General features: G+C 44.1%; 1 protein-coding gene across 1 annotated transcript in view; it reads left to right on the forward strand.

Annotated features, from left to right (window-relative positions):
• The window catches only part of TTC26 (tetratricopeptide repeat domain 26), a 336,565-nt gene that overhangs the window by 235,370 nt on the left and 76,999 nt on the right, over positions 1 to 24,196 (forward strand). Inside the window, exon 14 of the mRNA XM_018567770.1 lies at positions 9,590 to 9,673. Within this exon, the coding sequence (XP_018423272.1) occupies positions 9,590 to 9,673 (84 nt within the window). The remainder of the gene's footprint in view (positions 1 to 9,589; positions 9,674 to 24,196) is intronic.

Genomic DNA, 24,196 nt, shown 5'->3' on the forward strand with positions numbered 1-24,196 from the left:
TCACATGCCACTAGCCAAATCAGGAGCTCAGTGGCTCCAGATATAGGGGCGGAGGTAAGCCAGCTTACTCCCTTTACTGACGATACCAGGAAACTGGATACCTCGATCACTGGCTTTCCTACATGTGACCAACCACTTTCAGACACCACTCTTAAAGATATGCTAATTTATCTGCGCAGCGCCATACACTCTGACATGGTGTCACTTATATAAGATCTACGATCAGAAGTCACTAATGTGGGCTTTAGAGTTGATCACATTGAGCACAAGATGGAAAAATTTGCAACTACAATCAATTAATTGACTCTCGTGACCATGTGTCTGATGAGGCACTGTGGCTGAAATCTAAAGTGGCGGTTCTGGAGGACCGCTCTGGAGGACCCCAACAACAACTACCTATGTTTGTGCGATCCACACTGCTTCCGGATGTTCCTACTATAGAGCTTGTGATCGACAGGATTCATCGTTTGCCAAAGCCCACTTTCTTGCCCGACCATATTCCCCGTGATACCATCTTCCGGGTCCATTTCTTTCACATCAAGGAGCGACTTCTGGCCGCAGTGCGATCTTCTCTTCCAGAGCAATATTCACATCTACAATTCTACCCGGACTTATCTCAACATACCCTGAATCTTCGCAGAAACCTAGCACCCATCACCAGAGCATTGAGGAAACATAATATTGCCTATCGATGGGGCTATCCTACTAAAATTATTACACTAATAAAGGTAAGGCCTACTCCATCTCATCCATGGATGAGGGTGTGAAGATTCTTTGCATCTGGAACATTCAACCCGAAGATCCTCCTTAGAAGTTTTCTTCTCCTAATCGAAGACGCATCTCAATTGAATGGCCCTGAAAATTCTATCCCCGAACGTCAAGGGTCTGAATCATCCGGCCAAGCTCCCATTGACATGGAGGGAGGCCTTGAAAACAAATTCTGACATACTATGCATCCATGAAACGCTTACCTGCCTAATTCTCATCAACTGCGCTTTTTAAATAGACTCGTTGGCAGGGTGGCAAAGGTCCAGCTAGGACATGTTTACTGCGGTGATTTCAATATGATTTCAATATGATTGTAGATCTTGCATTGTACTATCCCCGAGTTCAATCCCTCTCTACTTAATTATATCCATTTCTAGCAAGAGAAAATCTTTACGATGTTTGGCGTTGCCACCATGCCAACGAAAGGGATTTTACTTTTCACTCCTTGGTACACAATTTTCATTCCCATATAGACATGTTCTTGGTGTCCTTGCCCCTCCTCCAGAGAATAGCTAAATCGTCTATCCATAACGTTGTCGGACCACACCTGGATCTCCATACACATCTCTTCCCCTATAGGTTCTGGCACACGCATTTGGAGAAATTATGTCTCTCAATTGCGGAGGCCGGAACTAGTAGCACCCTTACTGCTCACCTGTCTGAATTTTTGAGTTTAATATTGGGACTGTTAAATAACCCTATGTCCTTTGGAACGCTCACAGGGATTTTATGCGTTGTATTCTCATCCAAGAAATGTTCTCCAAAACGGCTTAAAAGTACTTTCTAGCCATGTACTGTCTTGGTCAGGACGACTAGCAGCCTTTAAAATGGTGGTTCTTCCCAAAATATTATCTCTTTAGAACACTACCGATTCCCATTACCAATACCTACTTCAAGAAACTTAGATCTATGCTACATAACTATATTTGGCAGCATAAATGAGCGAGATGTGCATATGCCCAACTTCTCAGACACAAAACTGTAGGAGGGATGGGCATGGTAGATCTTAAGGACTTCTATCTGGCAGTGCTTTCGGAACAGCTTAAACATTGGTTCCGGCCCTCTCCTGATGTGCTTTGGTGGCAAATTGAACGTTCCATGGTACCCCGGCACAACTTAACTAATTTTCTCTTAGCTAACACGAGGGCGGGCTTTTCCAAGGACTCCCTATCCTCTCCTATTGAAGCTTCTATTGGAGCTTGGAGACTTGTATCCTCGCTGCCGTTTTCAGCTGAACCTACTACAGGCCTTCCACAGCCGATGAATATTCTTGAAATACTCATACCCTACCTAGATCTCAAAATTTGGCGCTCCAACTCCATACTCTCGATATCCAATTTGTATGTTGATGGCAAACTTGGATCCTTTACGGACGTATGCGGACAATATAACCTTCCCCAAACAGAGCTGTTCCGCTATTTGCAAATTTGCCACCTTATAGAGTCAACCAAACCATTGGATGTTCAGTTTCCCACTAACAATTGGATGTTCTATCACAACCCACACACTAAGGTCAAGGGCATATCCCTGGTTTATGGCACGTTGCAGGAGAAACTCTTTTTTACTAAGTCCCTCCCATTCCAAAAATGGGAGACGGACCTGTGTTCACACTACTTTCGGAACCAGTGGATTGCAGCTCTTAAAACGGCCCTCCTGGCAACCAAGTGCGCCAATCTTTGGGAACTGACCCTGAAGATCACGCTACAATGGTACCCTCACACCTTATAGGCTGGCTATATACTATAGGGGACGTTCTGCCCAGTGCTGAAGAGACCGTGGAGCAGTGGGCAACCTACTGCATACTTTTTGGGAATGTCCTCTCCTTCACGGGCATTGGATCGAGGTCTTTAACATTATTAGCGTAGTAAGTTCCACCAGAATTGACCCCACCCGCAATTCTGAATTTGGGGATTGAGCTTTTCTCACCCAGCTGTAGAATGGTTAATACTCACGAACAGATAAATTGATGTACACAGAGATCCTCACCCCTTTCTTTTAACATCGACAACGAAAGGGATTTTACTTTTCACTCCTTGGTACACAATTTTCATTCCCATATAGACATGTTCTTGGTGTCCTTGCCCCTCCTCCAGAGAATAGCTAAATCGTCTATCCATAACGTTGTCGGACCACACCTGGATCTCCATACACATCTCTTCCCCTATAGGTTCTGGCACACGCATTTGGAGAAATTATGTCTCTCAATTGCGGAGGCCGGAACTAGTAGCACCCTTACTGCTCACCTGTCTGAATTTTTGAGTTTAATATTGGGACTGTTAAATAACCCTATGTCCTTTGGAACGCTCACAGGGATTTTATGCGTTGTATTCTCATCCAAGAAATGTTCTCCAAAACGGCTTAAAAGTACTTTCTAGCCATGTACTGTCTTGGTCAGGACGACTAGCAGCCTTTAAAATGGTGGTTCTTCCCAAAATATTATCTCTTTAGAACACTACCGATTCCCATTACCAATACCTACTTCAAGAAACTTAGATCTATGCTACATAACTATATTTGGCAGCATAAATGAGCGAGATGTGCATATGCCCAACTTCTCAGACACAAAACTGTAGGAGGGATGGGCATGGTAGATCTTAAGGACTTCTATCTGGCAGTGCTTTCGGAACAGCTTAAACATTGGTTCCGGCCCTCTCCTGATGTGCTTTGGTGGCAAATTGAACGTTCCATGGTACCCCGGCACAACTTAACTAATTTTCTCTTAGCTAACACGAGGGCGGGCTTTTCCAAGGACTCCCTATCCTCTCCTATTGAAGCTTCTATTGGAGCTTGGAGACTTGTATCCTCGCTGCCGTTTTCAGCTGAACCTACTACAGGCCTTCCACAGCCGATGAATATTCTTGAAATACTCATACCCTACCTAGATCTCAAAATTTGGCGCTCCAACTCCATACTCTCGATATCCAATTTGTATGTTGATGGCAAACTTGGATCCTTTACGGACGTATGCGGACAATATAACCTTCCCCAAACAGAGCTGTTCCGCTATTTGCAAATTTGCCACCTTATAGAGTCAACCAAACCATTGGATGTTCAGTTTCCCACTAACAATTGGATGTTCTATCACAACCCACACACTAAGGTCAAGGGCATATCCCTGGTTTATGGCACGTTGCAGGAGAAACTCTTTTTTACTAAGTCCCTCCCATTCCAAAAATGGGAGACGGACCTGTGTTCACACTACTTTCGGAACCAGTGGATTGCAGCTCTTAAAACGGCCCTCCTGGCAACCAAGTGCGCCAATCTTTGGGAACTGACCCTGAAGATCACGCTACAATGGTACCCTCACACCTTATAGGCTGGCTATATACTATAGGGGACGTTCTGCCGAGTGCTGGAGAGACTGTGGAGCAGTGGGCAACCTACTGCATACTTTTTGGGAATGTCCTCTCCTTCACGGGCATTGGATCGAGGTCTTTAACATTATTAGCGTAGTAAGTTCCACCAGAATTGACCCCACCCGCAATTCTGAATTTGGGGATTGAGCTTTTCTCACCCAGCTGTAGAATGGTTAATACTCACGAACAGATAAATTGATGTACACAGAGATCCTCACCCCTTTCTTTTAACATCGGAGTTCCCCAACTCTTCTTGGTGACTCTCACTTGCTAGGCAAGAAAACAACCCCTTGCTGCTATTTTAGAACATAAATGAAGACAGTTTGTTCAAACCAAGAGAGGTTTACTGAACAGAGTGCAGCTAAAGAACGGGGTTGGAGAGTGAAATTATGGTATAAAAGATTACATTTATTTAGTTTACGAAATAAAACAATTTTCCATATGAACAGACTGCACAATTCAAAAAACCACTATCCCCACACCCTTAAAAATGATCATTGCAACGATCCATTCGTACAAATCAACACTCACACAGAAACGGAGCCAGCTGATCAATATACTCTAAATCTTCAGGTGGCCCTCGATTTTGAGGGAGTAGCGTAGGACTAAAGTGAAGGAGTGCGGTATAGTATATGTCGAATGCCTGGGAATCTCCTGTCAAACTTTCTTAATGTGTTTCTCTTTTTCCGTGGAGTGTCTTAAAGATATCGTTTAGTTGAGGTAAAGTCAATATGAACGTTTGACTTGGATCCTATGGACGCCTTCTACTGATATAATGAATGTCGCTACAATGGATACTTAGTTGATGTTATCTTACTTTGTAACAAAAGAGCATGAGGATAGGCCCGGTGAGTTAATATACTGTGTGCCGCTGAGTTATAATCACACTTGGCGAGCAGGGTGCTTCCCCTCTGTGTGTAAAAAAGGAACTCGAGTAGGTTTTACTCACGGCTACTTTAACTCTTTAAACCGGACGGTCACTCGCTCGAGATGTATGGATACTTGATGTTTTAATTTCCAATTGCGCTCGTGATGATCACGCAGTGAAGGTTCCAGATGATACTCCTGTTGTCTCTCCCAGGCGGAGTAGACGGTTCTTGGAGGGGTTTCAGTTTGATCACAGATGTATCCAGGTTATTGGCATAGCAAATCCTTTTGTCTCGCTGCTCAAAATAGCCACGCTGGTTAGTAGCCTGACATGCAGGTGATGTCTCAGCTTGGCATCCTACAACGGATGACGCGTTTCGCCCCTCCTAGGTTTCACGGGGCTTCGTCAGATCCTGCTGGGTAATCAGTTCATGAGGTTTTTATCCTTCCTCATGAGTCTAGTATTAACCCATCTGGTGCCGAGTTTGATTAGATACGAAACTTTTATCAAATTGTGTTTTTACATGTATACTTTCTGGACAGATGCCAGGCTAAGGATGGGGGGGGGGAGGGATGAAAAGCAGGATGGACAGAAATGCAGATGGATCACGGAAATAACAGAACAAATAAGTTGATACTCTATCATTGTTATCATTCAATCGTTCATTCCGCTTTGTGGAGTGATGTAACAAATGTTATATCCTGTTCTTGATGTTCATTGCTCAGCCAAATAAATCAACTATGATGCTACATATTTCCTTTCCTATGTCCTATACACTGGATGTTGCAAATTGCCTGGTATGTTCCAGGGATTGTTATAATGAGGAGAGGAGGTGCAACTATGGTTATATCTAACTCATCTTAAATGGACCAAGTTGTTACAGTTCACTTTATTTAAATAAATGTGGCACCTTTGTGCCACATACCATAATTTCACTCTCCAACCCCGTTCTTTAGCTGCACTCTGTTCAGTAAACCTCTCTTGGTTTGAACAAACTGTCTTCATTTATGGTTAATACTCACGTCCTACTAGCAGCGCATCTCCTTATTGCCAGAAAATGGAAAACGCTTGAGGCTCCCTCCGCTACCCACCTTACTCACTTAGTACAGCTCCATTACAATTTTGAGAGGACTATAGCATTTAATAATGATAAAATTAAGCAATTTGACCATGGACCGATAGTGGTTTCCCACATTTACACACACTAATCCCTAACACATCCAGCCTTGTGCCTATACCTTACCTCTAGGCCAGGGGTGCCTACAATTTATAGTGTTAAGATCTACTTTTCAAATGATGAGCTACATGGGATCTACCAACTAAAAAAAAACCTCCCTCGCTCTCTCTCTCCTGGCTGTCTCTCCTTGCTCATCCTCCTGGCTGTCTCTCCTCTCTCTCCTGGCTGTCTTTCCTTGCTCTCTCTCTCCTGGCTGTCATTCCTCATTTTCTCTCCTGGCTCTCTCTTCGCTCTCTTGGCTGTCTCTCCTTGCTCTCTCCCCTAGCTGTCTCTCTTCTCTCTCTCTTTCCTGGCTGTCTCTCCTCGCTCTCTCTCCTGGCCCACCTTGCTGTATTTTGCAAACAGTGCAGTGCAACAGGCTGTGTAAACTAATATTCTTTGATGTAATGCATATGACTTCAGCCACCAGTATCCACCAGAAAGGTGTCAGGGAGCTTGGCTCGGCAGACTCAGGCTAATAGTTAATCATGTATGCACAGCTAAATAAATATACCAAAATACCCTTCGTGATCTACCAGCATCACCTTTGAGAGATACTGGTAGATCACGATCTACCTAATGGGCACCCCTGCTCTAGGCTATATAGTGCTGCAAACAACCATACCCTGCTTTCAGCTCATGATGTGAGTGGATATCCCTCACATTCTTGGACGATGATATAGGCAGAGATTACAATTAACAATACTGACTGTTATTTTCTTTACTTTGCTTAATTTTTGTATGTTTCGCCCAGCTATGCAACTGTTACACATCCTATCTGACTAATGAGTAGATTTATCGGGTTGGATCCACATTGTGTATACATGTGACTTTGACCGCAGGCAAATGTTTGTCTGATTGTTTTCTTTTTCTGTAATGTATGAAAGCTCAATAAAACTTTTCTTATATAAAACAATTCATCTTCACACAACATTTAGGGCTTGTTCAGACAAAATCTGCAGTGCGATCGATCGCCCGCACCAGAACGCATGGTTGCACTATTGGTTGCACTCATGGTTTTTGCGATTGGTTGCACTATTTTTTGCGATCGCATTGCACCGTGGGCACTGCTGTGCCATGTGTTCCTGTGCAGGTGATTGCACTGTGGGAACGCACTGGATTTGGTGTGAACAAGCCTTAAATGTAGTGTGAAGATGAATTCTTTTAAATCACCAATATTTAACCCCTTTATGACCAGGGTGTTTATACTCCCTTCCTGTCCAGGCCATTTTTCAGTGTTCAGCGCGGCAGTACTTTGACTGACGTTTATTTCGTCATGCAACACTGTACTGAAATTAATGTTATACCATTTTTTGGGGGCACATAGAACTTTCTTTTGGTGGTATTTAATCACCACCGGGGGTTTTTATTTTTTACTATATAATGAAAAATGTATCAAAGTTTTAAAAAAAACCTGTTTTCCCTACGTTATGTTATAAAACATTTATTCTTACCCATGGTTTTGGTAAATATAAAAGATGGGGTCACGTCGGGTAACACCAAACTTGTCAAGCTTTAAAATTGCATGTGCCCGCGAAATTGCAAAAAACTACCATGCCCAAAATTGGCCATAGGCGATGCTTTAAACGGTTTTACCGCTCATCAGTTTAGTGTTATCAGTGATTGATGGCCCTAGAATTATTGCTCACACTGCGGCGTTCGCGGCGATATGTAACATGTGCAGCACAATGGATGCAATCGCCGTTTTCGCACGTAGGCACACTCGACGCATGTTTGCATGTGGGGGGGGGCTTTACATTTTTTTTATTTATTTTTTAATTGCTTTCATATGTGACTTAATTTTTAATTTTTTAAAACTTTTTTTCACTTAACTTTATTGCTATCACATAGGGGACTAACAAGCTCTCACTCCTGGCTGCCCCTCCTCGCTCTCACTCCTGGCTGCCCCTCCTCGCTCTCACTCCTGGCTGCCCCTCCTTGCTCTCTCTCCTCGCTCTCCCTGACACTCTCCTCGCTCTCTCTCCCTGGCTCTCTCCTCGCTTTCTCTCCTCGCTTTCTCTCCTGCCTGTCTATCCAGGAAGACTGGCCCTGACAAGTAATGGTGGACAGGAGAGCTGTGCGGGACATAGGATTTTGCAAATGGTTGGGTATGTGTCTACCTACCACCGGTGCAGGATCTCACTTGGAAGAGGCATAGTTGCTTGGTCCGGCACTTTTTTTAAATAAAGCAGCTGCCGTAGGTTTCCGTGCTTGCTGGGGACCTTGACGCACCAGCCCGCATATCTCCCCCTCATGAGACCTTCTGCACCCCTCCTGAGACCCTTGGTAGCCCTCCGGAGACACTCCACAGCCCTCCTGAGATCCTTAACCCAAGCTATCAGGCCAGCACCCTGGAGCATAGTGGCAGCACAGAACTTTATTTTTGTTTATAAAAGTTTAACTTACGGAATTTTTTATTTTTTTGTGGATGGGGGATGGGGGGTGGGTTAGGGGTGACACCATAAGTTACTGCACCCTAGTGATGCCTCTGCTGGTCATTTCTGTTTCTGCTGTTTTTTGGTTTGCATTTTTCCAAATTTGTATATTGAGTACTATTTGTAATACCTATTATATACTATTTGTTGCTTTGGGAAAATGGCTGATTAATAAACTGCTTGCTTTCAATTAAAACACAAATTGGCTGTTTTTTTTTCCTTAAACAAGTTTTATAAATATCACGTAGGATTTTAACATCTATCAAAACTATAATTCAGTTGCCCTGGATGTCTGATTTAAAGGTGATATCTAGCTCAAATCACTACTTCTAATTTGCCCTACCAAATAATCATAAATACGTGTGAATGTTTCACGTTTGTCACAAAAATCTAAGATCAGGATTTTAAAAAGTACTTTAAACTTTTGGGTATGGAAAACAATTTGCAGAGGGGACCGCACACTTTTTTTTTTTTTTTTTAAATGGGGTCCTTCCTACAATTTCTACCAGCAGGTTCTATACATCATACAGATGCGCCACTTTACAGGCAGTTTAAGGGGACACCCCAGTTACAATATTTAAAGGAATTTTTCATTTTTATTGTTTCACTTTAAGCAATGTTACAATCACTGCTCCTTTAAAAACTGTATTGTTTAAAAGTGTTTTTGCATTGATACATGTCCCCCAGGGCAGTACCTGAATCCCCATACCCTTTTTATGGCCATTAACTTACATATAAGCCTTCAAAAAGGGCACAATTGATTTTTCAAGTTCGGTTTCTATAGACTTGTAATGAGTTCGAATTCAAACTTTTTCCATGCTCTAAAGTTCGAATTCGAACCGAACACGGGGGTGTTCGGCCCATCACTAATTGTATTACAAACTTATTTTCTGAATTGTATCATGCTTTCCATACTCTCTTACGCATATTATTGCTTCTAACTTAGAGTTACTTCTACAATGATGATACTTTCAACTTTAACTATGCTCAAGCCAAAGCTGCAGATGGAAACTACAAAGAGGCAGAGGAGGTAAGCTGATGCTGTTGTTATTTAAAAGCTTTGCAAAATTGTATAGTAAATGTAAAAGACAATCCCTATGATTTTTTCTTAATGGGCTACTGCTTTTCCTGAGGAATTTCTGGACATCTAGGAGTTATAAATAACCTAGCATATACTAGGTTTATTCAAATATGTGAAGCGGCGCTATCACCCAACAAAGCTACCAAATAATGTGTACAAAAACCAAATATGAATAATTTTTTCTGTGAATAAAATATTCAAATTCAATCTTCTAATCAACTGCTTGGGTGAATTAAAGGTAGTCAACTATGAAAAAAAAGTCTCAAAAGTGACTAGTAAAAGTAGCAAATGTCCTGTGTCAGTGTATTAACCACACAGTGTCCATGAGATCGTTACATGCAAAGAAAACTCTCTCAAATCTTGTGAAATAAAGACAAAGTATAAACAAAAAAAAACATGTATTCTTAGTCTTCCTTTGTGTACTCTGTCCACTCTTGTGACTGTTTCTATATAGTCTTTAAACCAATTTAGCATAAAAAATAAATAAAAAATTATGATATCTTCAAATTAAATTCCTTTGCTTTAGTTCTCACAAAACACCAGTGCTCTGATATATAAGCCTCTCATATCCGTGTTCAGACTCTTGGGTCTCAAGATGCTTCTTGTGGAGTTAACCTCCTTCCTCACAGTATTTGAAGCCGTGATCCTTTTCCCTTCAGATCCTCTTCCAATCCCCTTCCCTTTTGATAAAACTCTTCCCTTCAGCCCATCCTCATTTAAACAAATCATAGCGCACCCCTTATACAGTAAAAAATTATTTTATTAAAAGGAATTACACTCACATGAAAAACAAGTAAAATCGCATAGTCATTCTCCTTCCCTAATATCAGGTCTATTCAATACTGTGAGGAAGGAGGTTATTTCCACAAGAAGCGTCTTGAGACCCAAGAGTCTGAACACGGAGGTGAGAGGCTGATATATCAGAGCACTGTTGTTTTGTGAGCACTAAAGCAAAGGAATTTAATTTGAAGATATCATTATTTTTTATTTATTTTTTATGTTAAATGGGTTTAAAGACTATATAGAAACAGTCACAAGAGTGGACAGAGTACACAAAGGAAGACTAAGAATACATTTTTGTTTTTGTTTATACTTTGTCTTTGTTTCTCAAGATTTGAGAGAGTTTTCTTTGCATTTAACAATCTCATGGACACTTTGGGGGTGATTTACTAAACTAAACACACGCACGCACCAGGTGCGTGTGATTTTCACACAGCAAAACTTATTTATCAACCAAAAAGTCTCTAAAAGCATATTTCCACTAATGCCATATATTGAAAAATCATGCACATGATGCATATATAATGCTGCTTCACCGTTTAGACAAAAATGGTTAGCTCATGCATTTACATTCCTGCATTCATCAACGCAAACAACACAACATAGAGCTAATTTACACAACATCACCTTGTAATTCATGCAGGGCTTTGCACAACACACCTGCTGGGTGTGTACACACTACAAAGATGTTTAGATTCCACCCATAGATCATGCTGGGAGGGAACACACTACAGAGGTGTATACATGTTCGTGGTGTGTTTATAAGGTTAGTAAATCAACCCCTTTGTGTGGTTAATACACTGACACAGGATATTTGCTACTTTTACTAGTCACTTTTGACACTTTTTTTAAAATAGTTAACTACCTTTTGATTCACACAAGCAGTTGATTAGAAGATTGAATTTAAATATTTTATTCACAGAAGTATTATTCGTTTTTTGTACACATTATTTGTTTGCTTTGTTGGGTGATGGTGCTGCCTCACATATTTGATTGATACTAATCCAGGCTCATGCAGCCAATGTAGGTGAGCAGGTCTCTTTTAGAGTAATCAAGCGCAGGTTTACTCTTGTCTTTTTCTTTGAGTTGTACTGGGAACAGAGTTTTTACCCTATTATGAATTGCAAGTCTGGCTACTCTTTTGGGAAACATATTGTCTGCTTCTTGTACTTGGTATTTCATTACCCCATAACCAAGGTCCCAGATGCAGATAGAATTATGAAATAAAAGGAAAAAAAAAACATTGATTTAAGAGGACTATTATCCGATCCAGGTATTTTCAGGCAAATCAGTTTATCTGTAAAATAGGAGGTTAAAGTTAGACAATGCTAAAACACTGATATGTTACAAATCTCCTTATACAACTTTTTCCAATATTCCAACACAATTAAAAAAAAAATCTTTCCGGACTCTCCCAAGGGCAGTCTGATTAAAACCAGCCTCAGATATGCAATTAGTAAAACAAAGTATAGTACAAATTAAAGAAAATCGCAAGTAAAATAAAGAATTATTATTTCAAATATCTTAGAATATTAGATTGTAGTAGAAAACTATCATATTAGTTACAGAAACTCACAATTTATCATCAGTCCAATCTAATTAAAGCTCTATGGCCTCAAGCGCAGTCTATCCCTGAAATGATGATCAGATGGCATCTTTCATGGATCCATTAGTGAGCTGAATCACAGAACAACATTGGCTATTTCGTATTATTTAAACAAAGAACTGGAAATCTGAAAACAGTGTCAATATAATTGGTTGAAACAGTAGTCATCACCCTCCTGTTATGGGCTAATATGGATGATTAAATACAGATGGTCTAATATAAATTATTATTTATATGGTCATATACACAGTTCGAAGACCAAATACTTTTTTAGGGAAAGAATATATTATTATATTTGACATGAGGAATGGAAATCACAGTGTAACCCTGGCTAGACCTGAATGTTTGGAAAATCAGATTACTACAAATCAATTAGTCTCTGAATTAATAAATAGACTGTTTTATATAACATTATCCAAATTAGCCCTTTATTAAAGTGTAACTGCACTTTTAGTAAACACTATGGTGTTGTCCTTTAAAGCGTTCGCCCAGCGTAAAGCTGTATGAATGCCACTCACAGGGCATTACTGCCACTGGATAGAGCCGAGGAGCATAATAATTTCCTATGCTCCTTGGCTCCATCTAGTGGCAGTAATGCTGTGCATAGATCATTTGCCCAGCATATAGCAACCACTTTATAATACAACCCCTGGAGATTTATACTTCTCCCTGCTGCCCATAAAAATGCCAGTATGATGGTATACGTTTCAAAACAAAAATGAGCTTGCAGCATGAGCTTACAACTTTACTATAAACTAACAGGGTTATTCACTAAAGGGTGAAGGGTTTGGAGAAGGCAGGAGGAGTGAACAATCTAGACCAAAGTAACTGATTTGGAAAAAAATCTCCAATTCAGCTCACTTTCCAGTTCAGCTATGTTGTTCTAGATTGCTCACTTCTCCTGCCTTCTCCAAACTCTTCACCCTTTTGTGAATAACCCTTTAAGTGTTCTAGAGGTTACGCTTTGGAGACCTGCTACGCACTGAGATGAATGGTGCAGTCTGTCTCCAAGAAGCTGATTTTCAAGTTCACAGCTGGATGTGTTCAGGGCCAGGAGGCTACAGCCAGTATTACTTGAAACAGCATCTCAGCATCTTTGTGGTCTGATGTTACAAATACAAAAGTAAAATTTTTAGTAAAAGTGCTGTTATACTTTGGCCCTTATATCTGCAAGTGACCACAAACACTACTGGCCAGCACTTCCTGGGGAAAAATACATCTGCTTCACTAGAATCTGTAAATGTATCTAGTTTCAGTATTCCTTTGTAGCAGCAATGGGGCGCTAAAACAGGCAGCTGATCCAAATATTTAATGCATCCCCCATCCCCAGTAAATTTTATATAACATATTGGTTTAAAAAAACAGGCATTCAGGAGGCAGCAATATTGTCTCCTGAATGGATGAAAACCTGCTGTTAACCGCCCCTCTGAAAAGTGATCTGCCGCCCATGTAAACAAGGCATTACTCGTATGTACTGTGCCTTGTGTTTCTACAATGCAGATTGCAAATTCTTCATATGCTGCCAAACAATATCGCTCAAACACATGCCGGTGTACTACCAAATGCAAAAACAAAGTGAGGGAAATTTAGCTTCTCTTTTAAGTTTGTTCAGTTAAGCTTTGAAGATAAAAAATAGAAGCTGATTGGTTGCCATGGGCATCTGATCCAGATTCAGGTGTACGTTTAATAAACTGTGAAAGAGTCTGATAAGCAGTGAGAAGGCTTTTCTCACCTTAGCAAAGTGAAAAGTCTAGAAAATGCTGTTTAATAACCCGTGATAAGTCAGGTAGGAACTGAAATATCTCACCTCTTCTCATCCTGGTGATAATTACACAGAAAGTAATGGGAATGTACCTGTTTAATAAAGGGAGAAAAGTAGAGAACAGCTTTATCACTGGATAAGTATTGTGCAAAGTACCCATGATTTAGCACCCTGTCAGACCTGGTGATAAAGGCCTTTTTCTCGAGAAGCACTGAGCAAAGATACAGGAACTTGTCATAAACCTAGTTTCCTGGCCATATCCATGGCAGCGCTGACCAATGGGTATTCGCTCCAATTACCCCTAGTTGACAGGAACAAAAGGGTTAAACATTGCATAACCCTCAAAAGTCTAGAAAATGCTGTTTAATAACCCGTGATAAGTCAGGTAGGAACTGAAATATCTCACCTCTTCTCATCCTGGTGATAATTACACAGAAAGTAATGGGAATGTACCTGTTTAATAAAGGGAGAAAAGTAGAGAACAGCTTTATCACTGGATAAGTATTGTGCAAAGTACCCATGATTTAGCACCCTGTCAGACCTGGTGATAAAGGCCTTTTTCTCGAGAAGCACTGAGCAAAGATACAGGAACTTGTCATAAACCTAGTTTCCTGGCCATATCCATGGCAGCGCTGACCAATGGGTATTCGCTCCAATTACCCCTAGTTGACAGGAACAAAAGGGTTAAACATTGCATAACCCTCCCTATAAAAGCCCCTCCTCCTGCTGACTTCCCCAGTCTTTTTTGTTCCTGTCCCCCCTAGGACAAGGTATCTTTCTAGTAGATACGAGTATGTAGGCTAGGGAAGTTTTTGTTGGCCTCAGGGGAGTTCAGCCTCTCTCCCCTGGGAGGGTCCCAAGACTCAGCCCCGAGCAAGGGTGTCCCCTTGGGAAGTAGCGACTGGAAAATGCAGAAGCTGTTTTCCTCATCAGAAGGAAGTGAATTTACAGGCTGCATAATTCCGGTACAGCGATGAAAGGTAAGGCTGTGGAGGCTTCCCTTACCAGTTCTATGTGCTCCCGTCCCGATCAGGTCGGCGGCTCCCAGCGGTGTGTTTTGCTCCCGGCAATCAGCGGTGTGTTGGAAGAGCAGGAAGGGCACTCGCGGCTTCGGATCGCGTCTGCGCATGCGCGAGTGTCCGTCATTCGTGACGTCAGCGGGGGAGAAGTTTTTGGTGCCAGATTTGAATATCTGAGCTATTTAAAAGCCCATAGAAGATCGTTTTCCTTGGCTTACTCCCCTCTTGAGTCCCAGAAAGCTGTTAAAGGGCCAGGACCATGGATGAATGCCCCTCACCACACAGGTCTGTGGAGCTGAGGTATGAAAAAAAAAAAAGAGTGCATTTTTGTTTTCTGCAATTTTAAGTTCACTGATGGGGCGATTCGCTTTTGTGTTTAGCCCTGCAGGAATGGACACTTCTGCATCTTCAGGGAAGAGGAAAGAGAAGTCAGCAAGATGTCTAGCCTGTGATGGAAAGACAATGAAAGGCAAAAAATTGTGTGAGGCATGTTTTAAAGAGGCGGCGGCCTCATCCAAAACTCCTGACATACTGGATCTCATTCAAAAGGCAGTGGAAAAAGGGATAAGGCAGTCTGGCCATTCCCATAAGAGAAAGAGAGCGGATAGCTCTAGATTTGCATCGTCAGATACCTCGGTAGAGGAGGCGTCTCTTTCCGAGGGAGAATATTCTTCAGCTTCAGGCAAAGAGGATTTGACAGGGGGTACTTCTTTAGAACCTAAACAAGTGGAGGCCCTGATTTCAATGGTACGTAGAACATTGGGCATGAAGGAGCAGGAAGAGGTGCTATCCCCTCCAGCCAGCACTTTGCGGGGCAGAGACGAAGTAGATCTTCCTTTCCAGTGAATAAAATCACAAAGAAGCTCATTAAAGAAGAATGGGATAAGCCAGAGAGAAGGATGGGAGCAAAGGGCAGATTCTCACATCTCTATCCTATCGGGGAAGCCGATGCCAGGGCCTGGCATACGGCTCTCAAAGTGGATGCGGCGGTAGTGAGATTGGGGAAACACACCGCCTTGCCTATTGATGACGCCGGTTCACTCAAAGAGTTGATGGACCGCAAGATGGAACACAACCTAGTGAAAACCTATACTGCACTGGGCGCAGGCCTTCAACCGGCGGTGGCTTTATCTTCAGTGTCGAGAGCATCTAAATTGTGGTTGGAGGATCTGGAGGAAGATATTGAAAGAGGTGTGAGTAGGCGCTGACTGCTGGATAGAATACACGATATGAGATTGGCAGCCGATTTTTCTACTGAAGCCGTGGATGATTTGCTTCAATCATTATCAAGGGGAATGGTATCCTCAGTAGTGGCCCGCCGGGCACTGTGGCTAAGATCGTGGGGGGACGATTCTTCTTCAAAGAACAGCCTATGTTCCTTGGCATTTCAAGGCGATATGCTTTTTGGCTTAGAGTTGGATAGCTATATTAAGAAGTCTATCGAGAGCAAGAAGGCTATGTTGCCTCAGGAGAGAAGAGACAGAAGAAATTATAGAGATGGCAGGACTCGCCAGAATTATGCTACTTTTCGTGACTCCAGAACCTATAAACCTGGAAGAGAGTCTACTCGATCCAGAGCGTGGAGAGGAGGAATGGGCCCTTCCATGAGCGGGAGAGGCAGTTATACATGAGGTTCCTAAGCCCGATCAGACCTTATGAAGGTGTCGGTCCCAGAGACGTGAGAGTCGGGGCAAGATTGAAACGGTTCTCGGGTCTCTGGTCAGAATCAATAACGGACGCTTGGGTGCTGAAGATAGTCACAGAGGGGTACCAATTGGAATTCGGTTCCTTTCCCCCAAGAAACAGGTTCATAGTGACCAAACTCCCTGGGGACAGGGTGAAAAAGCAGGTGATGTTAGACTTTGTGCTTTCCCTTCTGTCTCAAGATGTCATAACTGTGGTGCCCGTGAAACAACAGTTCCAGGGCTTCTACTCCCACTTGTTCCTAACTCCAAAAGCAAAAGGGGGTTGGAGGCCAGTCTTGGACCTGCATCAGCTCAACCGATTCGTTCGAGTCAGGAAATTCAGAATGCAGTCCCTCCAAACAATCATTCGCATATTTCCATGTTCCCATTGCTATGGATCAACAGCGGTTCCTAAGATTTTGTGTCGGTCACAGGCACTTTCAGTTCAGAGCGATGCCATTCGGCCTCAGCACTGCTCCCAGGACCTTTTGCAAGGTTCTGGTTACAGTAATAGCAGAAATACGGAAGCTGGGAGTAATCATTTATCACTACCTGGACGATATCCTGATTCTGGCAGATTCAGAGGGAGAAGTAATCTCCAGCAGGGATATCAGCATGAACATCCTGCAGAGGTACGGGTGGCTACTGAACAGGGAGAAGAGCCACTTGAAGCCAACTCGGGAGTTGGAGTACCTGGGAGCAGAATTCAACATGGTTCTAGGCTCAGTTCAGCTATCAGAGGACAGAGTTCACAAGATGAAACAGAAAGTGAGCGACATACAGGCAAGCATGTATGTCACGGCCGAATCCTTCATGAGCCTGCTGGGGTCCATGTCATCTACCATAGGCCTGACTCGGTGGGCTCAATGGAATATGAGAGTGGCACAGTCTTCTTTTCTCCAACAGTACAAGTATCGGGACAAGAGGCAGTGGATCGCCGTTCCTCCCAGGGTCAAACTATCCCTGCACTGGTGGTCTCGGAACTAAAACCTACACAAGGGGTTTCCCTTAGGGAGCATCCCGTGGGTCACTATTACGACCGATGCCAGCGGACAAGGTTGGGGAGCTCACCTAGACGGCCTGTTCACACAGGGGTTGTGGACCGAAGACTGGAGAAATGCCTCGTCCAATCTGCTGGAGCTAAAGGCAGTGTTCCAGGCACTCCTGTACTTCAAGAAGCAAATACAGGGCAAGTGGGTCAAGATCGTGACAGACAATGCCACGGTGGTGTCCTATATCAATCACCAAGGAGGAACAAGGAGTCGCAGCATGATGCGAGAAATGGTGCCACTCCTGGCATGGGCCGTACGGAATGTGGCAGGCATCAAGGCAGTTTTCTGGCCGGGGCCGGAGAATCGGGTGGCGAACTATCTAAGCAGGAATCAAATCGACCCAACCGAATGGTCTCTGTCGAGACAAGTCTTCAACAGACTGAGAGGAATGTGGAGCAATCCTCAGATGGATTTAATGGCATCCCACAGGAATTGCCAGGTCAGTCGGTTTCTGTCAAGAACATTCGACCACAGAGCAGAAGGCCAGGACAGGTTGACGCACCCGTGGGACTGCGAGCTGGCTTATGTATTTCCCCCTTTTCCCATGATCATGGCAGTCCTTCAGAGGATCAGGGTGGAGAGAGTGAGGATTATTGCCATTATCCCGTATTGGCCCAGGCGGCCATGGTTTCCCCTCCTGCTGTCTCTCAGCATTCAGGTGCCATGGCGGATTCCGGTGACCGAGGACCTCCTATCTCAGGGTCCGATCCGACATCCGAATCCTCAGCATCTCTGTCTGACGGCTTGGCTGTTGAAAGGGAGAGATTGAGGAGGTCGGGATTGTCACGGGAGGTGATTAACACACTTTTAAAGTCTCGGAAGTTGTCCACTTCCTCAGTATATTATAGGATGTGGACAGTGTTCTCCACGTGGGCAAAGGATCACGCCATCGACCTATCTAATGTCTCATCGGGGGCGATACTGGAGTTCCTCCAAACAGGCCTAGACAAGCGTCTGAGTCTTAGTTCCCTCAAGGTGAAAGTTTCGGCTATATCAGCTATCACTGGAGTCAGATGGACTCAAAATCAGAACATTTCCAGGTTTTTGAAGGCTGTGAGTAAAGTGAACCCTCTAGTGCGACCTCTGTATCCATCGTGGGATCTTCCTCTCATCTTGGAGGTTCTGTCGGGACCTCCCTTCGAGCCTATACAGACTATTCCCATGTCGTTCTTGACATACAAAACGGTCTCCTTAGTGGCCCTGGCTTCAGGTAGGCGAGTTTCGGAGCTCCAAGCCTGTGGTTGTGAGCAACCTTTTCTCATCTTTCATGAGGATAGAGTAGTTTTATGGACTATCCCAGGGTTTTTGCCAAAAGTTCATAGCGCATTTCATATGAATCAGGATATAAGTCTTCCCGCCCTCAAATCAGTAGGTAAGGATGGGTGTTTGGACCTTGTCCGGTGTCTGCAATCCTATGTGGAAAGAAGTAAGGACTGGCGGAAATCAGAGAGATTGTTTGTCATTCCAGTAGGAGCCAGGAAAGGTTTGGCGGCAGCCAAGGCTACCTTAAGCAGATGGATCGTGTTCACCATTGTTCATGCTTACCGAATGGCGGGAGTGTCTCCACCAGAAGGCATCATGGGCAGCAGCATCTGGATTTTCGGCGGATCACATTTGTAGAGCGGCTACATGGGCTTCTAAGTCGACCTTTGTTAAGCATTATCGACTGGACGTCAGGGCCGCAGTTAATGATCACTTGGGTAGAAGCGTTTTGCTCTCCCGTCACGGGGTCGAGTAATAAAATTTTGTTGGCATTTACTATGTTTCTGTCTGACTTTGTTCCCACCCTTTCTTCTGCTTGGGTAATCCCCATTGGTCAGCGCTGTCATGGATATGGCCAGGAAAGTTGAAAATTTAATCATACTTACCGTAATTTTCTTTTCCTGGTTATACTCCATGGCAGCGCTGAGCTCCCACCGCAGGGAGTTATTGGCTGGTTACTAGACTGGGGAAGTCAGCAGGAGGAGGGACTTTTATAGGGAGGGTTATGCAATGTTTAACCCTTTTGTTCCTTCAACTAGGGGTAATTGGAGCTAATACCCATTGCTCAGCGCTGCCATGGAGTATAACCAGGAAAAGAAAATTACAACTAAGCGATTTGCAAATCACACTTTTTTTGGGCAATTTGCATTTTGCGCGCGCGCGATATCGCACAAATGCTTGCATTGAGCAAGCTGGAATCGCGGCAAAATCCGCTCCAAAAAGGGTCCTGCTGTAGCGACGCACAACCCCGCGATAGCAGGACCCTTTGCCCCATTGCCATGCATTGGAGAGTGATATCGCGCGGTAAATAGCCGCGATATTGCGGGAATTAGCGCACGATAAATCGCTCAGTGTGAACGGGGTCGAACCGGACGGAATGCGGGTGGGCGTTTTTAAATGTCCTAACCCAGCCCGCTCGTGCCGCTGGGCCACGTGCACGAACGGGAAATTGGCTTTGAATGTAAACATCCAGCGATGGCTGTTTACATACAAGCGGTCAGACGTCTGTAGAGACGTCCGATCACTTGTAATATGCGTGACCCCCTCTCTGTGCATAATTCTACACCTAATGACCAGTGTATTCTATTACAGTTGTCTTTAAAGGGTACCTGTTAACGCATCCAAATGTCAGTGTGAAACACAAATTTATGTAGCCCAGTAATGTGTATTGTATCAAATACAATCTCCACCCCTTCACCTTGTGCCATTGCTGGTGTGAAAACATACACCAAATTAACAAGTGTATGAACTTACAGTTGATACATGTACCAACATGTGAACAGGGCAGCCATCAGAAGTTTTGGGGCCCCTTACACAGCTTTGGGCTTGGGCCCCAGGGCCGGATTAAGAGCATCACGGGCCTGGTGCGGAGGATTTCGGGGGGTGCCTTTTTATGGAAATGTTGACAGTCACCAGGGCCCTCTTCCTCCTGTCTGGGCTGTGATTTGTAGTCTCTTTACAGCTTGAAGTCAGGGGTGGAGCGCCAGGGCCCAGCTGCAGCTGTGAGCTTGTTAGATCTGCCACTGACTCCAAGTTGTAGAGAGACTAAAATCTCAGCAATACATTACACAGCAATGCAGAATACCACCAGCTATAGAGGACTACAAATACCAGCAATACATTATACAGCAATGCAGAATGGCAGCGGCTTTAGAGGACTACAAATCCCAGCAATAAATTGTTAAACACTGCAGAATAATACCATCGGCTAGAGAGGACTACAAATCCCAGTAATTCTTTATACAGCAATGCAGAATATTATGAAGCTACATACCCTGTGTTGCTCCAGTTCACGGCCTGATGTCTCCAGGGTCTCAGGAGGGCTGTGCGGGGTTTTAGAGGGGGCTGTGCAGGCTCTCTGATGGCCAGTGCGAGCTCTGGCCACCAGAGTGTTAATTTCGTGGACAACATTATTTTTTTTTCATTTTTTGGCTGTTTTTTAGTGATAAAAACAAAATGAAAGAGGAGTTACTGGGATGAAAACGATTGTCCGGTACCCAATTTTCATAAACGAAATCAACGAGAATTGTTGTCAACGTTTCTCATTATTGATTATTTGCAGCGCTGCCACCGCCGCTCTGCTCATCTGTTCTCCTCCCCACTGGTGCTGGCTGCAGCGGTCTGTGTCTCTTTCAATCCCACGCTGCTCTCCCCACCTGTGTCGGCAGAGGCAGTGGGAACACAGACAACTGCAGCCGGCACCAGCAAGGAGGCGAGACTGTCACTGCATTGCCCTGCTGCTCCCCCTCGTACCTCTGCTGCTGCCCATTCCTCCTCCTCTGCCCGCCTTGTTCCTCCTTCTCTGCTCCCCCGTTCCTCCTTCTCTTCTGGAGGTGTTCTTTCACCGGCGTCGAGTCTCCACTCAGCGGCTGGAAAAAATTGCCAACCTGCTATTGGATATTTTTAATTGCAATAGCCAATAGCAGGCTGGCTATTGCACACACCCATTGCCTGCTGTCAATTAGCAGAAGAGGACCTGAAGGAGAAATTTCTCCTATAGTTTCTCCTCTGCTGATTGACAGCAGGCAGTGGGCGGGTGCAATAGCCAGCTTGCTATTGCAATTTAAAATAAGCAATAACAGGCTAGCTATTGCCTGCTGTGTTGACATTCAGCTGCCTTAGCAGCTGAATCCAGTGAAGTGGAAAGGTGACACTAGGGCTCAGCGAAGCTGGCCCCCCTTCAATCGGCACAAATAAAAACGAGTGTGTTTCTTTAGTGCTACGTTTGTGCCGCAAAAATTAACATTTGTGCTGTTTTTATTTTTAAGATAATAGCAATTGCTTTTTTTAAGATGATGACATCACCCAGCCGCCCTACAACAGCCAAAACACATGAAACTTGCTGGTTAGTTAGTGCCACGTTTGTGCTGGTTTGTGCCATTTAAATCTCCATTATAGCTCCTTTTGTTTTCGAGTTATTAACTATGAAAGGCAAAAAGAAAAACCAGCACTCCAACAACGATAATAACAGCAATTAGATGCTCATTTATTGACAGATGCTGTCTCTCATTGGCAAGCGCTTTTCGGGGGCCACACAGGGGCCCCTTCTTCAGGCTCAGAGATTACTTTTTTTGGGGGAGTCCCACTAAGGGGTGCGGCAAGTTTTCTTTTTTCTTATTAACTATGAAAGGTCACCATGCCACCCTACAACAGCCACAACACATGAATCTTGCTACCTGGAGCTCGCACTGACTACCTGGAGCCTGCACTGACCGCCTGAGAGCCCAAACCGCCTAAGAGCCCACACTCGCCCTCATAGAGCCGCACTGGCCACCTAAGAACCTAAACAGCCTCCTCAGAGCCTGCACAGCCCCCCTAAACCCCGCACAGCTCTCCTGAGACCCTGGAGACATCAGGCTTTGAACCCAGAGCAACACAGAGTATGTAGCCTCATATTCTGCATTGCTGTATAAAGTATTGCTGGGATTTGTAGTCCTCTATAGCTGATGGTATTATTCTGCAGTGCTTTACAATGTATTGCTGGGATTTGTAGTCCTCTTTAGCTGATGGTATTATTCTGCAGTGCTTTACAATGTTTTGCTGGCATTTGTATCTCTATAGCTGGTGGTATTCTGCATTGCTCTGTAATGCATTACAGGGATTTGTAGTAGGGATGCACCTATACCGGTATTTTGGTACCGAGTACGAGTACCGATAATTTTTTTACGGTACTCGCCGATACCAATTACCGAGTAACGGAAGCCAGGTGGCGTGTAATGACTCGCCACCTGGCTTCCTGATTAGCCGGGAAGCCAGGCAGCGTGTAAAGAGTCGCCACCCGGCTTCCCGATTAACAACAAAGTCCCCTCTTACCTTAGTATGTGCAGCCTTCGTCCGGTAACCAGCCGGAGCCGTCTGGCCGGCCAATCAGGAAGCCGGGCACCGTGTAATGACGCGACGCCCTGCTTTCTGATTGGCCGGGGAGGCCGGCTCCATGCTCTCGTCGTGAGATGACGAGGGAGCATGAAGCCAGCTTCCCGGCCAATCAGAAAGCAGGGCGTCGTGTCATTAGACGGCGCCCGGCTTCCTGATTGGACGGCTCCAGCTGGGTACCGGACGAAGGCCGCATTCTCGCTGAGGCCCCGGGGGTGACAGGCTGCACATACTAAGGTAAGGTAACCATACCTCACGAGGCCAGCTTCCTGATTGGCCAGCTTCCCGACCAATCAGGAAGCCAGGCAGCGCATCATTACATGCTGCCCGGCTTCCTGATTGGCCGGGAAGTCGGCTCCATGCTCTCTCATCACAAGTGACGAGAGAGCATGGAGCCTCTTCCCAGTCAATCGCGAAACCGGGCAGCGTGTAATGATGTGCTGCCCGTCTTCCTGATACCGGAAGTACTCGTGCTAGGCATCGGAGCATTTGGGCGAGTACGAGTACTTGCCCAAATACTCGGAATTGGCTACGATATTGATACTAGTATCAGTATTGGTGCATCCCTAATTTGTAGTCCTCTATAGTTGTAATATTCTGCATTGCTGTATAATTTTTTGCTAAGATTTCTAGTCTCTCTCTACAGGCCCACCAAAATCCTCAGCACCAGGCCCATGATGCTCTTAATCCGGCCCTGGTTGTTGGGGGGCTGGGTGATGTCATCATCTTAAAAAAAACAATTGCTATTATCTTAAAAATAAAAGCAGCACAAATGTTAATTTTTACAGCACAAACCAACCAGCAAGCTTCATCTGTTTTGGCTGTTGTAGGGGGGCTAGGTGACCTTTTGGTGACCTTTAATAAATAGTTAATAACTCAAAAATGAAAGGATATAGAATTGAAATTAAAATGGCACAAACCAGCACAAACGTGGCACTAACTAACCTGCAAGGTTCATGTGTTTTGGCTGTTGTAGGGGAGCTGGGTGATGTTGCTATGATCTTGAAAATAAAAGCAGCACAAATATTAATTTTTGCAGCACAAAACAGCACAAACATAACACTAAAGAAACTCACTATATTTGAGTTTATATTTGTGCCGATTGAAGGGGGGCCAGTTTCACTGAGCTTGACACTAGGGGTGACCCCTAATGTCACCTTAAAGAGAACCTGTCACCTCCGATGTGCTATCACATAGGGGGCTTGTGAGTCCC

The sequence above is a fragment of the Nanorana parkeri genome, unplaced genomic scaffold, assembly GCF_000935625.1.
Source record: "Nanorana parkeri isolate BGI_ZX_2015 unplaced genomic scaffold, ASM93562v1 scaffold1090, whole genome shotgun sequence".
NCBI lineage: Eukaryota > Metazoa > Chordata > Amphibia > Anura > Dicroglossidae > Nanorana > Nanorana parkeri.